At 44.9% G+C, this 22384-nt stretch overlaps 1 protein-coding gene across 4 annotated transcripts in view; it reads right to left on the bottom strand.

The window, feature by feature from the left end:
• Positions 1–342: 342 nt before the first annotated feature.
• The window catches only part of SRGAP2 (SLIT-ROBO Rho GTPase activating protein 2), a 108852-nt gene continuing 86810 nt past the window's right edge, over positions 343–22384 (bottom strand). For 3 of the 4 annotated variants that reach the window (XM_075443236.1, XM_075443237.1, XM_075443238.1), the window contains 9 exons: positions 21994–22071; positions 19958–20092; positions 18503–18608; positions 17252–17476; positions 13893–13972; positions 9525–9705; positions 8956–9102; positions 6532–6859; positions 343–3907 (listed from right to left, as the gene is read on the bottom strand). In XM_075443236.1, coding sequence (XP_075299351.1) covers positions 3524–3907; positions 6532–6859; positions 8956–9102; positions 9525–9705; positions 13893–13972; positions 17252–17476; positions 18503–18608; positions 19958–20092; positions 21994–22071 — 1664 coding nt within the window. In that variant the 3' untranslated portion in view covers positions 343–3523. Of the gene's footprint in view, positions 3908–6531; positions 6860–7187; positions 7764–8955; positions 9103–9524; positions 9706–13892; positions 13973–17251; positions 17477–18502; positions 18609–19957; positions 20093–21993; positions 22072–22384 lie in introns of those variants that run through there. The other variant, XM_075443239.1, reaches the window with a different exon arrangement.

Raw genomic sequence — 22384 nt, 5'->3', positions numbered from 1 at the left:
AAAATAAGCAAAACTCCCAACATATGAGGTATTCATCACAGGAAACCCAAAGACTCTTTCTGAACAGGTATCAAAATACATACATATACAACAATCTTTTTCTGCTGTCACAGTGCACTCTCATTATGTAACCACTTCCATTCCAACCGAATATCCAGCACAGATTGAGTGAGAGAGTTTGATCACGACCCACTGCTTCGACACGAAGAACAAATTCACAAATTCATAAACTGCGAGCCTTTGGATTACCTTAGAGAGGCAGAAATTTAGCAATTGTTAAAGCACACTGCTCAACTCCCAGCTAGGGAAATAAAACATAAAAGGTTAGAGCTTCAGAAACTATGAAGATTGATCACCTAAAATTGCATTTTATTTTCAAAGTTTTGCTTTGGATTATTTCAATCCAACATCTGATGAACAAGAATCCTTTGTTCATACAAAGCACTATCAAACAGACATACGCTATTCCAGTTATCAAACACTTCTTGTCTTTATATTTGACACAAACATTACATAAAAGTCAGGAAAGAATTGCTGTGGAAGAGCTAGTATTTCTTCTGAATATGAAGATATGAAGTAACATTGATACCTCCCCAAGCAAACCACCGTGTCGTACTTGTCCACTCTACACTGGTCTCTTCTACAAGACGCCCACTGGTTTCGCAGGGAGCGGTGCCGACATTTCCAGTTTCTCCTTCCCACCTCTCCTGCAACGACTGGTCATGAAACACTTGTGGCAAATGTCCTCTCCGCCCTGTATGTTCACAGAGACAAGCTAAAAGGTTCCTTTTTTTTTTTTTTTTTTTTTTTTTTTTTTTTTTTTTTTCCCTTTTTCCTTCTATTCTCCCATGTGTGTGCACGCATGTGAATTTTCTGCTGGCTGGCCAGACCCAGAGCACGTGGAAGAGGAAGGACCATCTTCAGCCTGCCATATTGCTTGCTGGAAGGGTAAGTGTCAATCACAGTGCACACCAAAATTCCAGTTGAGTTGCTCAGGATACAGGTTATCCTGCTGAGCGTATTCCCCTTGACAGCAGGATTGTCCCCGAGCTGTGGATGCTAGAGATAAGCACAGTAATTCATATACAGACAGTCGCTGTTACAGTAACCTGAAGTCTTTTTCCTCTATTAATTCCCATGCATACTTCAGACCTCGAAGACAGAAAAGAGCATCTCCTCCAAATGTGCTGTGCGTGGCTGGACACTTAGAAACATGAATGCTAGGCATAAAAATATAAAGAAAATAAGGCATTACAAATGAGTCAAATTTACAGAGATCCTGCTCTTGACACAGATTCACTTTGGTCGTTCGAGACCAAAAAGAAAGCAAAACCAAAAAATCCCTACTTAAAAGTAAATGCCAGAAAGTTCTGCCTGAGCAAAAAAATTACCAGTTTAATTCTATTTTTTCCCCAAAAGAAGCAGCGATTCCTTGGTGGTAGAAGTCCATCAGAACCTGAGAGCCAAGGTCGCTGGTCGCACTGCTGGGGATCTTCCCCTGCGAGAGGAACAGGGTGAGGTCCGGTGACAGTCACAGACGTACCGCGGTGCTTCCCCACGGCAACTGCTGCTACCCATCAGCTAAGGAGAACGGAATAATGCAGAGGGTTCTCAGGGAAATCTTGCCGGTGTTCCCCAATTTTCATATGTTCTTGATCTGGGGCACAGAGAAAGCTGGTGTTTTTAAAAACCATCATTAATACGGATGTCTTACTTCAGTAGAGATGGTGGTGTGCATGTGGGGATGGACAGGGACACCACAAAACCCTGTTCATTTCTCTGAGTAACATCCTAAATGAATCGGAAAAGTACACTGAAGAAACTGTTCTTAGAAATGCAAGATTTGCTTCTTTTTTAATTACTAAGTGCCAATTAAAACAACATTGCAGTCACAAAGAAGCTAGGTGTGAGCAACCCACAAATCTGAAAGAAACTCAGCCAAACAGGAGAGAAAAATGACAGTTCTTATCTTGTCCTTGCCTGAATTTATTTGATGAAAACACAAGATGTGCAGCTTTTTTCTAAATCCCAGGAAAGTTTGGGAACAAGGTGGACGGAGGGTCAGCCAGTCTCCTCTCTTGCAGAACTGTGATATCTTCTTTACCGTTGTAAGTGGCACATGCCTTTTTTTTTTTCTAATTAAATAAATGTTAGCATTGTGGAAAATTCTCAGTAGAGTACAAAAGAGTTCATGCAGCCTGCTAGCGGCTGAAGCATTTGCTGCCTACCATATAAATACAAACACTACGAACTCATCCGCACCTCTGCGGAGCCCTGCGGAGGCATGCCAGTCTGCCAGCGAAGACGCAGGGAAGCCACTCCAGAAGCTGCATGCTGCCACGTCACCGTCCCCAGCAGCGTCTCCGACACCGCTCCACAAGAGCGGAGATCCCTAAAGCAGTTCGCAGCGGCCACAGCCACCAATTGAAGCATTTGCAACCAGAAAGAGGGAGAAGATACAAAGCTTGAGAACTTCTGATTGAAGTTTTTACAGTGCTTGGAACTGGGATTTTGGTAAGGATCCATCTTGATATATGATCAAAACAAGAACGTGTGCGTTAGTAAATGAACTCCCATCAGAGTACGCTTAGTTTTCAAAAGTTAACTTGTTTTTACATTCAGTCTCCTGAGACCACACACCACATCATAGCCTACGGGCTGAAAAATACACTGAAAAACAATAAAGCTGGGTTTTTTTTTTCAGTATGGGAGAGCAAAGAGGGAAAACAGCTAGATTGTCCATAAGTAACAACTGGGCTCTTTCTTATGCTCCTAAACCTCAGGAACATGTTTGTTTATATTTGCACAGACACATATTACGTATAACTCCACAAAATCTAAGAGCGTTCCAGAGTAAACTATTTTTCATGACAAGCGTCGACTAAAGGATGAGGCTGGATGGCCAAGAGCTTTGGCACTGGGGGAAGGCATGGGGGAGCAAACAAACCAAACCAGAGGATGTGACGGAAGTCGAGACAGACCCTTAACCATCGTGGCACCAGCGGGCGATGTAGTAATAATAATAATGCACAAGAAACAGGCATGTCCAAGCTCCACGTAACCAGTGGCACCAAAACATGCAATAGACTAAAATCTATCCTATTGTTTCCCTGTGATAAACAAAACACAGAATCTCTAAGTCACTACACCAGTCCTCAAAACATGACGCCACTAAATACTTCTTTCAGTGGTCAAACACTTGAACGAGGCATCAACTAGAAACCAAGATCCAACTCATTGCTTTTTGTGTGTTTTCCTCCTCAGCTTCACAGTGACCCGACACTGGATTTCCTAAGCACGGCATGAACTGTTTTGCCTTACGAACATCCTGATGCGGGTACATGGGACAAGGTCGTTACCGCTTAGTTTACTGCCAGGAAGTGCTCCCTGCAGTAAGGAGCAGTTCACAACTGACCTTCAGCAGAAGTTCAAAAACATTAGTTAAATAGGAATTTTAATGTCTTTAACCGAGTCTCTTCATCTGAAACAACACAGTTATATCCACAGAGCAGCATCGAGTTTATCAGACAGTACATGACTTGTCAGCAGGCTGCTGAGACGCAGAAGAGGCAACGCCGGGGCTCGTGGCGTTTGTTTTGGGGAAAACCGTAGGCTTCGGCCGAGTTGCCGGGGGTTTCACCTGGGTGGCCATTTTGACCGACTTCACTGGCCTGAAGGTGCACGGTATGTCGCTGGCCGTGCTGGCACTGCGCTGGAAAGCTGGCTCAGCGTCCTTGAGGATCTGCGTGTGCAGAGGGCTGGAAGGTTCCGAGGTGGGGGCCACCACCGGAGACGTTTTCAAAGGCTCCAGGGTGTCCAGGACAACATCTGGCGTGTGCTTCACGCTGCTTTGCCTCTCCAGCTCCCGCAGCTCGTTCAGAGCAGAGTTCATAGTAGCTTCGATATCCTGCAAACACAAAAGAGGAATCGAGTGAGTAACAGAACCCAGACACATAAATACAGAGATAAAAGTCAGCCTTTGAGAACAACGTGCTTGTTTTCAGCCTGTAAACACCAACACTCAAATCAACGGGCAGGTCACGGACCTTTAGGTGTCAAAGTGAAACCTACGCCAGACTGCACAGCATTACATACTGAAGCCAATAATAAGCAGTAATATTTTCCATCAACAAGGAGCAAAATAATTGCTAGAACTTTCTTGATCCTAATCCTTTACTGGTCCTGATGCTGCTTGGACTTCAAAGACGAGTATAATCCCAAAACGCAGCAACAAACGGAAAAAGCATGCCATTCAAAGTATTAGGATCAGTTCTTGTACTTTAATTGGCATGTGAGATTCAGGAGAGTAAGTTCTTGAAGAAAGGATTGATGACTTTGACACTGGCTGATGGGCCACACATCGAACGCCGAAATCCTTGTGTGCTCCTGCTGCCTCGCTGGTTTGCCTGCTGTCCGAGTTGTCTTCCCTTCCCAGCAAGGTCTTATACAGGACTCAAAGTGCTAATGTTTTAGAAGACACAGAAGGTATCAGAAACATATATAGAAATTAAATTTAGCACTTCTCCTTCCTCTTATAAAATATTATACTTATTTGTGAGTAACTGTTAAGAGAACTTTAAGGTAAAACCGTGGCTTTTCGTGGTCTCAGCCGCAGCGGGACCTACCCGTTGGCTACGGCCCGCACTGCGGAGCCCACTGGTGCACAGAACTCGCTGGAGAGTGGAGGAGCTCGGCCTTTCTGTGACTCACAGTTTGGCTACAGCATTTCAGCTTCCTGCGAGGTTTTCCAGGGGGTGGGGAAGGTAAATCAGTCAAGGAATGGTGGAAGAAACCAGAGGCAGTAATCTGACACCTCCGAGTCTATCTTAAGGCCAGGCAGATTCTACTTTTGAAGTTAGGGAAAATATGTAAAATGCACAACGATCACAAGATGGTGTTTGAACAGACACTACAGGGCAAAGAGAAACACTAATTTAACACAGCTTTCCCCCCCACACCCCCTCTTCCTCTCCTCTTTTCTTTTTCTCCCCAGACTCTTCTCCAGTGAAATCAATGGAGTTACGGTTCTGGCAGAAGAGGAGACAGAACAACTTCAGTTAGAGCTTAATTGAAAAAACAAAGAAATGGATTTATGTCAACCAAAGCCTTGGAAGGACAATGAAATATGAAGACAATAAGAACCGTATATTATAATTCCATTCGAATAAATGGGCTAAAGATACTCATAACGGCAAAATACAGCCTTCCATCAGAGTATGTATCAGATTTTTATTTGGACCTTGTTTGTTACTTGACTTTGCTGTTTTGTCAATAAAAAATGATGTTTAACTTTCACATATTATCCCCCAGCTCTTTGGAAACCAACAAACTCCCAAACCAGGCAGAGCAGTCAGGTCTCCCAGGGCTGGCTTTGTAATCCGAGAGCCAAGCATTCCTTGGCTTTAGATAGATCCATGGCAGACTGCAAACAGTTGGTACAGACAACATACATGTGCAGGCACATCTAAGGGCTTGGAGGGGGAGCAAGGGGAGAGCCTTTGTGGAAGAGGGAAATCTGTAACGTTTACATCGGTCACCCCAGTGGTAGCTGTCACTTGGTCCAATCGAAGTCTGGCTGTCGGTTGTTTTCTGTTCTACTTATGAAACCACAGATGCACGGGTGGGAAGACACTGCTTGCCTTTTTGTGAACAACAGTCACTGCTGTGGCAGGTTACAGTCCCAGGGACAGGGACAGGACAGACCGCTGTGTAGAGACGAAGAGAATACACACACAGACGAGGAATCGGTAATAAACTAGTCTGTGCCAAAATTAGCAAAGATATAGAAAAATATTCAGAACACCTTTCTCTCTAAGCTGCACAGAAGGAATCTGAGCAGACGGTTCCTTGTGGTCTGGTCAGTGTGTGGAGTCAGCCCCAAAAGCAGAGCTCTCTGCAACGTTAAAGCAGAGCTGCATACACATTGGTAACCTGCTCTCATTTCAAGGCACTTGTCTAAATAACTAACTAATGAAAACTTGCAGTATTATGTTCAAAGTTGGGTTTTAATCACACACTGAACCCTGTGAGCATATAAAGATGCCACTGTGAGCACCGTGCAACTCAGCAGCCTGCTTTTATTTTGACTCTACTACTCCATATGCTTCCAATGTCTAACCACAGGCAAGTTTGCACAAGTGACAGCAGAATGTTAAATTGACATTAAATACTTTACTTTTCTCATGTCTTGAAGTTATGATTATTTAATTTTTTGCTGACAGCTTTGGAATCTGTGTAACTTTCTGAAATTGACATTTTTATTGTTGAAACTGAATTCCGAATAATGAAGAGGGCCAAGTTTTTTTATAGAGGAAGGACCTGACTGTTTATCCTCACTCATGAAAGCAGTCTCAGTGACTCGCGCAACGTGAGGCTGGAAGGCTAGACTCAAGCTGTGTAGTAAGTTAATATTGCCTTGAGAGAAGGGAAGGGATATGAGATTAAATCAGATTTTGCATGAAAACATCTCATTGTATCCAACATCCTTTAAGTTTCCACAAGAAATCTTTAAGGCAAAGCACTCCTATTTACCTGTGCAATAACTTCAGGGTCCATGGGCCGGTGGTTGTTGAAGCTCTTGGACCTCCCTGCGGTCACAGTTTTCCGGATCTGGGGGCTGTCTATCCTGTTCTTCAGAGACGAGTGCCGGCTGATAGAATTGAGGCTGCCGTGGCCACTGATGGAGCATTTATCTGGAACCTCCTTGGGAAGACTTTGGCTCATAATGGGCTGAGATGAGGGTCTGGAACCGGCTATGGCTCCTGGGGAGGCTGGTTCTGCCATTGAGCTACCTAGTCCATGGCTGTCACTTTGACGGAAGGCTCTTCTGATGCTGCCTGACTCTGGTTTCTTTCTTTGCCTTCAGTCACAAAAGCAAAACAAGTCAATGCAAGCAGGTACACACAATGGGCTGTAATTTGAAGATATCCCCCCAAAACAACACAGAGGACAATGGGAAGAGACATCAAAATACCCAGATTACAAACACAACCAGGATTTTAGGAGTCATTGTGAAACAGTAAAATCATAACCATTCCAGTTTAACACTTCTAACAACAAGACTGAGTTTCTGGCAGCTGTGCACATTCATAGCAAAAACAGAAAACTTGGATGGAACGTAATTAACCTGGTCAAGAGGAAAAGAATTTATATTTGAACAAAAAAAAACCCTCTGTGCCATCAACAGGTTTTGATGATGTGTTTTTATTACATTAGAAGAGCAGAGCTACAATTTTTGACTGGAGGACACAGTATAAGTCTACTAAGCTCCTGGCCCAAGGCATCAAGTTGTTATTTCCAGAGATTGGCAAGCGAAGAACCCCATAGTCTGGGGTTAACGATCATTTCCAATATTTGCTGGTGGTAATAGAAGTTTCTTTTTCATTGCTTTAGCAGGACCATGAGGCATTATCTAAGTAGGGCTACAGATATACCAAAAGATGATGTCAAATGGATGAGCTGGTCCAAACAATTTAGTTTCTACCCCAGCACCATGTGGTCTGACAGCACGATTCCATTCAAATCGTATGAAGGCCAATGCAGCAGAATACTTTATGCCATAGGTCTGAAGCTTGGCATCCATTATACAGGGAAGGATCCATTTATATATAGCACCAGCCCCATGAATAACTGCAAGAAAATGTTAACTCCAGTAGGATTTTGGCATCCAAATAATAATTCAGTGGGTGGCACAACTGTCATTGCGAAACCATCTGATTTAATTTTGCCCAAGTCTGTTCACACATAGGTCAGAAGATTCATTCCTAAAGAAAAAACAACAAAATGAGTCTTATGCTAGTATTGCTAAATACCAGTTTCCCTACTAAAGGGAAAATAAAAAATGGAGTGGACGTTACCCAGGCTTCTTAAAAACACTACATACAACACTACCACAACCAGGAGATGGTGAAGCTCCAGCAAAGGGCTGTTCGTTATACAAATCTTCCCATAACCAGCAGAATGGCATACTTCAATGGCTCTGACAACAAACACCACAACAGAAAACTCAGATCTCAAGCTGATACAGATTAACATAGCTTCATAGGTATCAGCGGAACTCTGCTGACTCCCATAAACTAAGGACCAGGCTCTGTGTAGGACATTAGCAGGTCCAAACCTTTAAAAAGGACGCACTTCTGTTAAACTAATTGAGGGTTAAAAATATCCACTCCCATAAAACTGTAATTATCATATTAATACCTTCACTGCACAATAGAGAGATGTGGGGTTTTTTAATACTAAGGAAATAATCAGAAAGATACAGGGGATAAGCATGCTCTGGAATAATTAAATAAAAGATCAAGAAATTTAGTCTGTTACTAGCTTAAATTCCCATTTTTTTATTATGTTGAATGTTGGCTAAAGTAACAATTTCTGGTTGAGGCGGTGAAGTTAGAGCAACAGGGAGGTGTGTGGTTTCGCTGCAAGCATATGGTTTAGTAACCTAAGGTGAGAAGTGCTGGAGAAACAAGAGAATGTTACGGGCAATGCCAGATGGTGGGCCTTAAGGTATGTCATTTAACACAAAACGTGATACTAGTTTCTGAAGAAACTGTCCCCCACCCCATAAAACAAATCATGTTAAAATGTAAACGAGATATAACAAATCACAGAACGTAACAAGGAATGGGAACACACAATTACAAGGACTCGCTTTGCTGTTCCCCTCCCCTTCTCTGTGTGCTTAGCTTACAAAATAGGACATATTTGGGAAACCAGGAACAGATGGCACCTTGGGGATAGGGAAGAGAAGCCAGTGGGATTTTAAACGACCTTTGGCCACACTGGTGACAGAGAGAGAGGGGACAGCAAAATGTGAGCAAGTTAGAAGCAGGGGAAGCAGAGAATAATGGTGGCAGGGCTCATTAGTTCACCTTTTTCAGGGAAGGAAGTATTTCACTGTACTCATCACGAAGATCTTTACAGTTAGGTAAAATAACGCAAGGCTGTTCTTACTTGTTGATGTTTGCAAGGTAAATATCTGCGACGTGACCCCCGCTTGGGCAACTGGCACCAGCTCTAGCAGTCACTTTTTCTTCCGGTGGCTCAGAATTTATTTCTATTTCAGACTTCGGACTGGATCTTTCCGAGATACCGTCCTCACTAGGAAGGAGGAGGGAAGGAAATCACAACCAAAACAGGACCAACAGCACCAAGTTTCAAATACAGCACCGTGTATGTAAACATACATACAGGACAACAGCACTGTGCTAGCATCTTTCTCTTAAGAATCATTACATCTCTCTCAAATGAGCGAGCCTGCTTTCTGTGAGCAACCTGGAGATCCCAGCTGTGCATCCTTAAGAGGCTGGCAGCACCAGAACAGTTTTTACATCACACCTCCACACACATGGACACCTACGCTTCTGCGGAGCTCGGCTTGTTTCAAGAGGACTCCCTTCTCGCAGGGAAGGTCGAAGGATGAACTCTCCCCACCTGGTGTCAACACCGTGACACAAATGCTCCATTCCACACCTGAGTTTTAAGCAAGCTCATCTTGCAGATGGGCTTAAAGTGTAACATACGTGTCTTGAACGACGATATACTGATGAGGAATAAGGCCGTCAATTCCATTGTGGCGTCCCTCCCACCAGTCATCTGAGGCCCGCTGATAGAGTAAGAGAGAAGCTCCTTTTTTAAAGGACAGCTCTCGTGCAGTCCTGCCAATGTAGTCGAACTTCGCTATTGCTTCTATGGGCTCACACTCTAGGAGATAGAAGGGAATAAACAATCATTCACTAAACACTTGGGCTCAGGTAAGTATTCAACAGTTTAAACCTACCATAAAACAGCTTATGACGAGAGCGTGGAAGAGGACAAAGTGTTGCTTCTTAAGGCAGCAGAGGGTTGAAGCAGTACGACTCAGAGGGGAACCCCTATAACATGAGGATGTTGCAATTTCAGCATTTACCTAATCCCTACGTGGTGGACACATTCTTGTTTTCCAAGTCATAAATCCACTTACAGCAAGTGAAGTGTACAAAGATGGAAGTGGCAATGGCAAAATTAGCATCTCATTATAATAATTAAAAAAAAAAAAAAAAAATCAAAGCTGGGGAGCAATCAGGTATGTTCCAGAAAAAAATCTGCCTGTGGTACGCTTTCTTAAAGGCAGCTAAACTAAACCTCCTGGGCAGGCAAGCAGGAGTTGTTATTAGCATTTAGGGAGGGAAACATCCTCTGATTCCAAGCTGCTTCAGAAATAAAGCGTCTATTCAGAAGAAAATTTCTGCTGCCTGTGAGGTTCACCTGACCCAGGAGACCGGATTCTGGCACCGTGGGAGGCCGTGCTATTCACCGAACCGTCGTGGAAGCTAACGAAAACAGTCAGTGCCTCCACCGCCACGGTTTGTGCAGCGAGCAGAGAGCAAGCGGCTCCCCTGGGCTCTGTACAGCCGGGCTGCACCCTGCACGCCGAGCACAGCGGCACCGCGCTCCAAATCTGACTGCTCCTATCCAAAAAGCTCACGGAAGAGCTACAGCTGTGCTGGGTCTGCAACCAGCCACAAATCCGGGTCCCTGAGGACTCTGATATTATACAGAGGAACAATATGGCCATTTAGACACTTGGGAAAATCAGTATGAAATTCACATGGAATATTTTTAAGACTTAGAAAAATCTGCAATTGGTTGAGTCTAAATATATATTAAGTCAGCTCCCAATTCTAGGCAGGAATCAGGGGAATGGAGATGAGCTCAACCACACAGCCCCAGTGGACTTCAGCCTCTAATTAGTTTAAAGGAGCTTTAACACAGCCAAGCAGTCCATGGAAATTGAGTTCTCTCCTGAAGAAGCTGATTTGTGGTTTCTCTTCCTGGTCAAGGAAAGACTCGCCATTTCATACAGAGATCTCCTCTGCATCACAGGAAGCTTCTACAGTGCAAGAGCCAGCCAAAAAGGACTGGAAGGCCAAACGTGAGCCACAGCTTTTACAACTGTTCCTCGGGAGAGCATATGCTCAAAAATTAGGTCTCCAAGGCTCCATGCAGGCTGGGCTTGAGAAAATAGATAGTGTAACTGCATCGGAGCGAGCTGACGCTGCAGTACCATCGTCTCATCAGCTGGTCTGGGAGAGCAGAGCAGAAACATCCCCCACCAGAGAGCCCCATCAACATCTGCAGTTACAAAGCACAGTGACGGAGCGCTGAGGGCAATCAGCCACAGGATCTGCTAGATCGACCCCCCAGCAATTAATTTCTCCATTACTAAACCAGGCAGCTCAGAATTCTGTCAAATCACACATGTTGGGTAAGCCTGTGGTCAGCCTCACACAAGCCCCGTTATCAGCCCTCAGCAACCAGTGGGAGACTTGCAAGGGTGAGAAGAACCTGGCCCACGTCTGCAGCTTGTGATAGCCACCGTGCTCCAGACTCCCCAAAGCACGTGGTTATCTGGTTTTGGCTCCTTCTTTCCTCTTGCTTGTTTTGCCTCTGGAGCCAGCTTCTTCGTAACACTAAAAAAACGATACTGCTGTTTTTTGGTGTCCCCCTCCATTTATGAAGGGGATGGGAGTGTGGTTTTGTAAACTCCATCTGTTTCATTAAGAAGTGTTTATTGTTCCAGATGAGTGCGGCACTCAGGTTTCTTATGTTTCCAATTTGCTTTTTAGGACTCTGGCTTTCGTCCAGAGAAGTGATTTTAGACTCTAATTTCCAGTAGCTTTTTTCCTACTACAATTCTGCTCAGACAAGAAAGCTGTGCGAATAAAGAGCAATAAGGCTAAGCCAAACAACTACCCCTGCCAGTCTGACAGCCCGTGCAGGAAAGCAGCAGTTTAAAATCTTTCCACTCCTACACATAATTTAACAAACATATGACCTGCTTGTCTTTCAGCATTTCTGACCTCTATGCCTGTCTCAAATCGGAGTGTCCACTCACTCGGACAGTAAGGCCAAAGAGCATCGTACAGATGCTCTACAAAACACAACCTCTCCCCCTACCCCAAATCGACTCCTTCCTTCAGCGAAGGCGGCTGGGATGACAGCTTTCCTTTGGGAGGAGGAGTGCCAGCCTCACGAAAGAGCTAAAGGAGCAAGTGCTTGGTCACATCTAAAGACCGAAGAAGTGAAAAAAACCTCTGTCCCACTGAGTCGGAGTTCTGTGCTGCACTTCTGATGAGCACGCCCACGGTGTGACACTGCACAGCTCAATTAGAAGGATGTGAGACTCCTTCGTCAACCAGACTTTGCTGCTCCCTCAAAGAGATAGAGGCCCAGCTCTCTCCTCTGCTTCGGCGCCAAACGCTCCCTCCCAAATGCTTCCTATGGAATATTCCATGTAGGTTGCAGAACTCCATCCAAAACGCCTCCAAGTTTTACCTTGCTCAGGGGCCCCACGCAACCTAGTTCCAGAGGCTGTAAAACAGTGTCGTCTCTAATCTCTGACTGCTCATTTTCCCATCATTGTGCCCTTGCAGCTACACGAGCAATCTAAAAATCCCATACAGACACAATGCCAAGCACACCCCATGGTGTTTCAGCCTGCAGACTTTAGTCCCAGGCCTTGCAGATGTGGGATAAGTTGACCTTTCATTACAGCAATGAAATTGCTCCTTTTTTAGGTGCAAACTGGAAACGGACATGTTGTCATGCATTTTTAAGAAGCTAACACTTTTCATAAAGAACACCCTGTTCAAGACAGACAACGAATTCATGTTTTGTTCCTGTCTGCTTTGTGTTTCCTCCTGACAACCTCGGTGAGCAGTCGCTGTGAGAGCGCTTGACCTCGCCGAGGGAGAACTGATTTTCCACCATTTCTAGCAGTGCTCAACATTGTTTCCTTTGTTATTGTTGTGTGAACATCACAAAGCCTGCAGGAGCACAGCAATGCCATGGGAAAGACTTGTTAGGCAACTTCTGGAGCAAAGAGAGCAGAAAGCAGCACAGGAGCACATGACAGGGCTATTGAGCAAATATCTAAACACCAGCCCAAAAACGATGCCACCTAATTTTAAGGGAATGCTACCTTCTTCCCACCTTTACAACTGAGGCCATCACAAGTACAACCATCACAGAACCTACTTCGATGATTGCAAGGGGCCAAAACCCAAGAATAAACCCATATTCTGTCCTGCGTTGGTCAGTCTGCTTCACACGCTGCTCAGTGCTCTGGGGATCACCGTTTCACATCAGTAATATCATCTTTTCCTCTGCTCTGGATGGGGCTCACGGGCAGCTGCTCCCCATCGCAGAAGGAGGCTCTGCAGTATCAACAACAGACACTCCAAGACTGTGGTGTCACCTTTCCCTCAGGAAATACCGTGAAACTCTCAGCGTTGGCACTCCTTTTTTCACTAATCAGACAAGAACGGTAACAGAGTTTGCCAAAGACAACCCAAAAATTATCAATTAGAGAGGCCACCAGGACCTTCTACCACAAAACCTGGCTCCTAGTGGAAGACAAACAGTTCTTTATTGAATTTGCCTGCTTCCTTACAGCAGCAACACTGGGGCTTAAGGCACTCAATTACCTTGCCAAAGCTAGCAAAAGGGGAAATGCCTGGCACACGCAGAGGGGAGTGGGAGCGCACACTGAAATGTATCCAGCCTTTGGCTCTGCGCTTCCCCCATGACTTCCAACTCTAAGATCCCTCTAGGGTACAGAGGAGCTCAAACAGTCGCGCAAGCATGGAGTGTGCCCACGCCTGCTGCTGAGTAAAGATACCCTTGAAAAAAGGGATACTTCAAAAACAGTCAGGTAACTTCTAAAGATCCCTGTTGATCCCATACCATTTTACTTTTTGGCATCAAATGCTGTATGTGATGTTTCAAGTGACTATCCTGATCCTAATGCCACTTTGGATCTGACTGAAATCAAATTGCAAGGCACTACCTTCTCTGCCTCCCCCACAGCAGGTTGCACCAGTTAACCAAGGAGTTAATAGACTGCATACCATCATCACTGGTGTGGTGTTCAGCCGTAACGTCCTGAACCGAGTCTTCCGTCGAGGCTCTCTCTCCGTGAGGACTTTCACTACAACAGAAGGAAACAGAGACAGTGCTTTACACTTGTAGAAATTGAGTTTCCTCATTTACAACAATTAAAGATAACTTAACTAGAACATCCACATTGGAAGCCAATATCTAGGTCCTGCTGTGACACACACTTTGGGGATGACACTGAAGTCTGTGCGTCTAAAAATCAAGCTAAGTTCTTATTTGATCAAGCAAACTGAACATCTTCGTTAACCTTCTTGTATGCTACCAGGGAAGTCCAGCTTCAGATCTTATGACCCAGACCTCTGGAGATGTCTGGAAGTCAGATAGCAGTGGCATGTTTGGTCTAGCTCCTCTCTGCCATGCCAGAATTATTCCCTCAGCTGTGTTCTCCACTGCTCTAATTAGCTCATTAGATGACTGAAGAAATAGATGCCACTTCCTGGGGGAAATTATTTCTCAATTCAAAAGTATTTCCAGGCCTGAGTTTGTCCTCTCCCTCCTTCTCTTTTATCACAATTTTAAATTGTCCCATTCATTTCACTGAACGACTCCCAAGCCAGATAAATTGCCTGGAATCTTTATTTACAGAGCACCTAAACCACCACTGTTTTGCACGAAGAAAAGCTTTGAAAGGATCAATAGACAACAAGTGGCAACCAAAGGTTATGTTTTTGTAAGAAGCTACACGAGCAGCTCCCTCAGGACAGGAGCAGAAAGGAAACTGGGAGAGGATCTGCTGCCTCCCTGCAGACCTGCTGCCAGCGCTGCCCACCTGCCCTGCCTGCTCCTCTGCGAGGGAGAAAGGGCTCGCTCCTCATCTCACCCAACGCTGCTGCAAGACAAAATGTGTTTGCTGCACTCTTACGCTAGCTCATTAAAGGTGATTTTTAATTCTCTTCACACAGTAATAACTTCACCCCTCATTTTGGCCTTGCAATGGTTAAACAAGCGATCACGGATGTTAAGTGCTCTCCCTTTTGCAATCTACCTCCTGTACTCCTTTCGAGAAAAAAAAAAAAGGAGATGGGATAAAATGTTTGGATAACTCTGGCGTCTCCTTATGCTTAGTCCACATGACACAAAGCTGGCCCACCATCTTCTGAGTCAATACCTCAGGAATCAACCTTTCCCATCCTTTGCAAAACCTTTATGCTACTTAATAAAGTTTACAGAAGAATCTGAAGCCAAATGGAGGTCCCAAGAGGAACACAGCATTGAGGGCTAAAGTTTCACACAGACTGTGAAGTAATGTCGCGCAGAGCCAATGCTACAGACCCAAATACTGCACAAAGACCACGTGCCTCTTCCTAGCCGTGCCTCCAACAGCACTTTCCACCAAGAAACCCGTCCTTGCTGCAGACACAGGCTCTCTGTCACCTGAGCCCCGGGATGCCGCAGCGGTTAGTGCTGGGCTGCTGGGTCTCACCCCGAGGGCTCCACAAGTGCAAGCACTATCTACTGCTGGAGGAACACAGTGCAAGCTGAGCATCTATAAGCCATCTTCTTCCCGGCAATTCTGATGGTCTCACTCGCCGGTATGCAGGACTCCTAGACTCTCCCCACGCTGTCCTTATGCAGTCTCGGAGGGACAGGCAGATGCAGCACAGTCCTAGGCTTGACTCCAAGGCAGTGCTTCAAAGATGCCTGCAGCACAGCCCTGAATCTGTCATCAGCTCCGAGCCTTCCCCTACCCTCCTCTGCCCGAGGCGAGTCGTTCCGCGGGTCCTCGGCAGCTGCCGACTGGAAGCGAGCGCTGCTCGCAGCAAGAGCACAGAGCACAGGGGCCATGGCACGGAGCCCGGGCAGCCTCCACGCCGCAGCACCGCCGCCAGCTCCCCAGCACAAAGACGACTCAGCCCAGTGAAGTGGCACCGGGCGATTGCAAACGTTGCAGGCTCCGAGCCCCGATGAATCAGCTGAACTACAAGGATTCACTCTGCTGCCTGCATGTTTTGTGGCAAGAAGCCCTATGAGCAGTAACTAACAACTATCTAAACACCAGGGCTATGAGAAGGCTTGAATGGGAACCAGATGCTTCTTCCTGAATTTAAGTGGTCTCCCTCGCTTGCTTCTGCCCTTCTCTCCTTCATAGGGTCTCAGGTCAGGGTGGCTGGGAAGGACAATGAAGAAAAACCAAACGCCTTCGGAAAACTGGTGTTCTGTTCCAGGACATTTTGCCTCCCACCTACTCACCCGAAGCATCACCCATACCAAGCGTACGGAACATTTCACATTCTTACTGCCTTCACCTTATGGGACAAAACTTCTGGTCAAAGGCAATGTGTTTCTTGAAGGTCATACAGATTCTTAAGTTTTCTTTTTTTCTCCACAATTCTGTCACTTATAACATCAGCTAAAAACATCAGAGTGAAGGGTAAAATTAACAGCATTTCCAAAAGAGGCTCTGGCAAGTGTTCCGCATACAGCAGTTCGTATAGAGTAGCCTCTCCTCGCTGCACGTACCTGGAATGAGCTGATATTACAGCTACTCTGAAGGAAGTCGGGGAAACAAGGCTAACTCTGTCACCAGAGTGACTTCATTTTAAAGAACTATTTATTTTAGTATATGAAAATAATCATTTGCATTCCTGGGACACTGGAAGAGGGAAAGAGCGGGAGAGAAGCAGGACACAATTTAGCATTCCTCATTTTCAGAGGGAGAGATCAGCTTGGCCAGTAGGAAAGAAAACACCTCCTTTCCTTCCCCCACTCCCCAACCTTCCACCCCAGATGACAGGAGCCGCTCTGGCTGAATTGTTTCCAGATGTGGCTTTCAGACTGAACACGCGGCCGGGCCTCCTGAGCTTTAAGCTGGATGGAAACGGTGATTTTGCATTCCTCCCTCTTCCCTCCCCCACCACCAGTGCTGCCCTGAAAATTAAACCATGCCACAGCTTTCTAGGTTCAGTTGCAAGTGACCCCTGTGTCTGAAGCAAAGGCACTCAAGACAAGCAGAACAAAAAAAAGAAGGCCAAAGCAGGAGAAAAAAAGAAAGAAAACATAAAACAAAGAGCTTGACTTTGGCAGCTACCACACCAGAACATCCAAGAAAATCCCTACACAACCTTGCCCTTCAAGATAAGCGAGCTCTGTTTGACAAATGAATAGCTACTTCCTACCAGCTTATTTCTTTAAAGTTGATGACTCTCCAGAGATACGAGAGCCATCTTCTCTTCCACAAAACAGACTTTTTGAAAGGCTGGGCCAGATGCTCCAATCCAGAATTAGTCAACACAGAACCCATGACTGTAGCATGCTAATCCATAAATAAATATCCAGCCATTCCTCCTCTCCTCAGTGGTATCTATCATACCAGTAATCCTCAGCGTTTCCACCTCTGCTATACACTGGACCCTCCAGCTCCCTTGGTCCTGGGAAGATGTTCTCATGTTGGATGATGATGGTTTTGATCAACTCATTGACATGAGCCTGGCAAGAGACTTGATCATGACCTTCAGGCACAGACATCAGTGTTGGCCCAAAGCAGATGGCTAAATTGTAGGGATCCATCATGTTCTCTTCACTGAACTGAGATAAACTGCAAAAGACAGAAGTGGGGAGGAGGGTTAACAGCTGAAAACAACATTATCATCATCATCTTCTGCTGGAGAACAGAGCTGAGCTGGGAAGGTTTGCTCTGGGCTTTCTACTGTTTAAAGCTGATCAGCTGGGACATGGATGTCCTGGGTCCGTGTAAAAAATGAGATACTGATGGCATTTAAAGAGAAATGAATACAAACTCCAAAGGGAGTTTGAAAGCTCGAGACTATGTGAAAAGTACTGGGTGCTGCCTTTACACAGGGAGGACATTCTTCTTTAATCCTTCTGTATTATTGTTGTTCATAGTCCACTTGCAGCCCAACACTCAATACCAGTTATATCAGGCGCCCTCTGCCTAAGTGCATGTGATCAAGCGTGCAGATTGTTATATTCTTTCTCCAAAACCCAGGAGCTTCTAAGTGGGCCTTTTTGGGACTTTTCTTTCAGGATTTCCCAGCAAAACTGAATCTTATAGTTTCCATATGGTGCCATTTTTTAAAACACAATATTGTCTTATGTTGTATTTCTCGCCCACCTAAATGGCATTCAAAGGGCTTTGACAATGTATATACAACCTTCTGGTTAGGACATTTCTCCTTTATGCTACCTCAGATGTCAACACAACATTACTGGAGGACACTGCTGACTCCTCACTGCCAAGCTGTCCAGGGAACCAGGCAGATGCAGCATACTCACTCTCCCCCACTGACACTATGTAGTACTCGCTGCTCCTTGCTCCTGCGAGACCCAGTTTCCAACTCTTTTCTATGACTTTTTGCTTGGATTATCAGCACATTATTCACTTTCATTTCTGGAACTCCACTGAGATTGCACTCGTATCATTGGGATGAATTTCAGCAAGGCTGAAGAGCTCAGGAAGGCAGATGCAATAGCAAGATGCTGTGACATTTGTACCTTGAACTGTTGCTCAGATCACACGCAGCAATGTTAAGGCTGGTTCTGCCATTTATCACGTTTATACCAAGTCCTACAACAGGGCCACGGGGCTCTCACGGATACTCACTGATTGAGGAATGCAAAGAGGTATCTCATTACAATCAGCGTGGTCTTCGGCAGGTTCAGAAGCACTTTCCGGATGTGGAGTGCTCTCTCTTGTAAGTTATCCATTGCTGAAAGGAGGAAAGAGCATCAGAGTCATCGTATCACTACAGCCACAACTTGCCACTGAATCTAAATGCAACCAGTACACTATGACGGTTCCTGTGCAAACCATTAAGAAGGGCAGCCAGCAGAGCAGCAGCAGCAGGAGGAAGGAAGGGTCTGCCCATTTTCCAGATCCTCCAGTGCTGCCCGCCATGGGAATGCAAAGGCTGCAGAACCTGCTGGCAAATCCTTTGACAGTGAAGGTCCCTGAACACATGAAACTTCACTGCAAGTTCCTTCCTAGCGTGGGAGCACTGGTTGTCATCTGTTTCAATAGTTTTGGCACAATAGCTCATTCAAGTTAGCTCAGAAAGGTGGGTGTTCAAAAAAGAAACTGTATAACTCTCAAAGGAAAATTAACATAGTTAAAGGGTGAGGCAAAAAGCTCTGTGTGCAGCAGCCTACTGAGAAGTAAGTGGGCAGCATAAATCATCTCAGAAGGGAGAACTTATTTGGAAGCAGATTTTCCTTTTCATATAATGTGAATTCAACTCTGTAAATGCATTTATCAGCAGAAGAAAACTACGAGTCATTTTAGAAGCAGTTATCTTCTGCTTTACTTCAAAGGCTGCCACCGCAAAGGCCATATCGTTACTTGGACAATAGAATCATTCTTCAATTCTGAAGGACATGGCAATAGTCAGGCCATTTAAAATGGGGTTGTTTATGTACAAAAACCACAAACTACCATCTGCCCACCAGAACCACCTTTAGAAACCATCAAAAATGGTAACAACTGGACTGTGACTGATCTCATGGTTGATATTCTTTAACAGGAGTCAACAGATGGCCCATCGTGGTTATGAAGCTAGAAGGTATACGATCACTACCTTGCCAACTGCAGAGAGCAGCAGGCATACAGCCAGTGTGTATCAACCAAAGTCCGGGAAAGCCCACAGGACAAGAAACCCTGCTGGTGATCCCTGCTTCTGAGATGGCCTTTCTGAGACCTTCCAATGAGAGGTCTTAAAGATTATTTTTCAGAAGTGGAGGTTTTTGTTTTAAAAGAATCCTGTCACGAAGCACTATCTCAGAAAAATCCCTTACACAGCTCTTAAAATCTATTCATTTCTATCTCCCTGCTCATTCATAAAAAAATTGCTATCAGAACGAGGCTGGCTGTAACTACCTAGTTACCTGTAACGCCCAGACTCTGGCTAATAGAGCCCAGGATACCAGTGCAACGGAAACCCAACCAAATAACCATAAAAAGCTCATGCTGGAGTCACAGAAAAAGGGGGAGGGGAGGAGAGCAAAGTGGAAGATGAGACTGGAAAAATGAATCCTATTTCTTTTCAATTCTTCACATACTTACTGACACAGGCAATCAGATCGTGAAAGATATCCTTGGGGAAGAGAGGGTGCTCCAGCCCTCGAAAATAGAGCTTCAGAACTCCTGCTATTGAATCCATGTCATGGTCGTTCTGGTCCCCAGCCAACGGATCTTCCCCTTCATGATAAGCAAAGAAAAACAGGCAAGAGAAATCAGAATACTAGAGAAAAGAATCAGAATGGAAGGATGCACCTCAGCTGAAGAAAATGCTTTACACAGCACAAAGTTAATGCCACCTACTCCAGCTGCGCTACAACCAGTGTGAGGCAGAGAGAGAACCCCCCTGCAGATCACACTCGAGGAGAGAAGCCTCGGGCAGCAACCCCAGGAGAGCGGGACAGCTTTCTCTCAAGCCGCGTGCAGGCTGGCCCCGGCTGGTGCCCACGCAGGGTGGTCTTGCTCCTCAAGCAGCAGCAACACTTCCAGGCTCGGTGCTCCGGGTGTTTCGGTGGGGTATGACCTACAGAGATCCTCCACAGAGGTGAGCGTTACACGCAGCCAGGAGCGGGTCCTTACGCAAACGCACAACCGAAGCTACGGTGTGAGAGGCCATTTGGCATCGTACCCTCGGCTGCGAGCACGCAGACATCTAACGCTGAATTGGCGGTGGGGAGGGAGAAGCATTTCTGGGACAGATGATTTGTCACTGCAGATATGCCACAGTTTGTATTACAAAAGAAAAGATGCCCACTTAAGGAGTTGCTCCCTAGGGAAAACTCCGTATCAGATATAATTAGATTTAATGACGGGGCAATCCTCAAATTGAAGCTATATATATCCATTATGTGACTGAAATTACCAAAGCTTGCCTATTATCTTAATAACACACAGGATAATAAATGGGCCACTACAAACCAGAGCATTCTCCTTGATATTAACTGCCACCAAGGGTTCTGGATGAAGTAATAAACTGTAGAGACATTATTGTTAACTTTGTCAGTTCTGTATATCATATGCTTTACAGAGACAAGTGAGATGAAGCAAAAAAAAAAAAAAAAAAAGAAAAAAGAAAAATCATCTTTTTATTTCTGCATGTCCTTGCTGGAACAGTTGGCTGTTTTCCCCAAGATCACTGGTATTTCCTTTATTTAAAAAAAGAGGTCTTTGATTCCGATATCAAGTCTATACCTGCAGCCTGTGATACACATTTCTGCTTCCTCTATTCCTGAGGATTTCTCAGGTAGATGGAGGTGAAGACAGGAGAAATTAGAAAATTAGATGCCACATTTCACACATGTTGTCCATGAAGCTCCTCACTTCCCAAAAGCAAAATAAACTTGCTATGCCTAATTAATTACTGCTCGTCTCTTCCAACAGCAAGCACAGAGACACACTAACTGTATTCTTACAGAGTGATGGACTCAGGGAATCAACACGAGCGCTGATGTTTCCAGTGACCCACGCAAGGCTGGGGAGACGGGCTGCCAGGCCTGCCTGAAGAGCAAGCTCTTCTGAACCTGCTCTGCTAGGGAGAGCAGCCCAGCCAGAAGCTGATGAGTCAGGAGGCTCCCAGCCGTTCGTTGCCTTTGTATGGAATGGTTCTTCACACAGAAAATCAAATCTATTAAAAGCTATGTCAAGTTAACAGCGTCTTGAAATCTACTCTCTCACTTGCTGATACTTAGAGCAAATGTAGCCAAGCTGTGCCTCAAGAACACGGAAAACACAGAATTTCATCCTCTAGCAGCCAGCCTGTTCACAATGAGCTGGGAGGAGAGGGCAGGAAAATGCAGTCACACCCAGTAAGGAAATTCTCTATATCCTTTAGTGTTGAAAATAATCAATAAACTATCAGACATGAGAGAAGATTGAATTCAGAATATTTATTATACAGACACTCTACAAGATATAAAGCATGATGCTAAACAACTGAGTATTCAAGGTTAAGGACCACTGGAAAAGTGTTTGGGCTAGACTCACTTTGGAACCACAGAAATCAAAGGAACATACAGCAAGTCACATTCAAAACATTTAAACAAATTAATACATTTGGCAATAATTTCTGAGATCCTCCTTACCTCTCTCGAATGCATTTTTTATGTCATTTACTTCAACTTGTGACCCAGACACTCTGAATATCCCCTCATGCTGCAAACCTGTAAGATAAGAGATGTTGATAACAATAAAATAAGCTGGCACCTCCATCAGCTTCAGCATATATGATAAAGGAAAGGTAAGTAACATGGGCAAATGTATGCTGTTTTAGAAGCTGTCTTTCCCTGTATGTCCAGGCACATACAGAATATGTAAAAACAGAACTCAGCACCACAGAGAAATATTAACCCTTCTTCATAAACTGACAGAACAACTGGATTATAACAGCCATGCATGTTATCTTTCACTCTGAAGGATCCCCAAAGGATTTTACAACCCAGAGAAAGTCGTAAATATGGCTAAGTAAAATATGGC

Source organism: Opisthocomus hoazin, chromosome 25 (assembly GCF_030867145.1).
Source record: "Opisthocomus hoazin isolate bOpiHoa1 chromosome 25, bOpiHoa1.hap1, whole genome shotgun sequence".
Lineage (NCBI taxonomy): Eukaryota > Metazoa > Chordata > Aves > Opisthocomiformes > Opisthocomidae > Opisthocomus > Opisthocomus hoazin.
The sequence above is the reverse complement of the archived record's forward strand: the minus strand, read 5'-3'. Positions and strand labels throughout refer to the sequence as shown.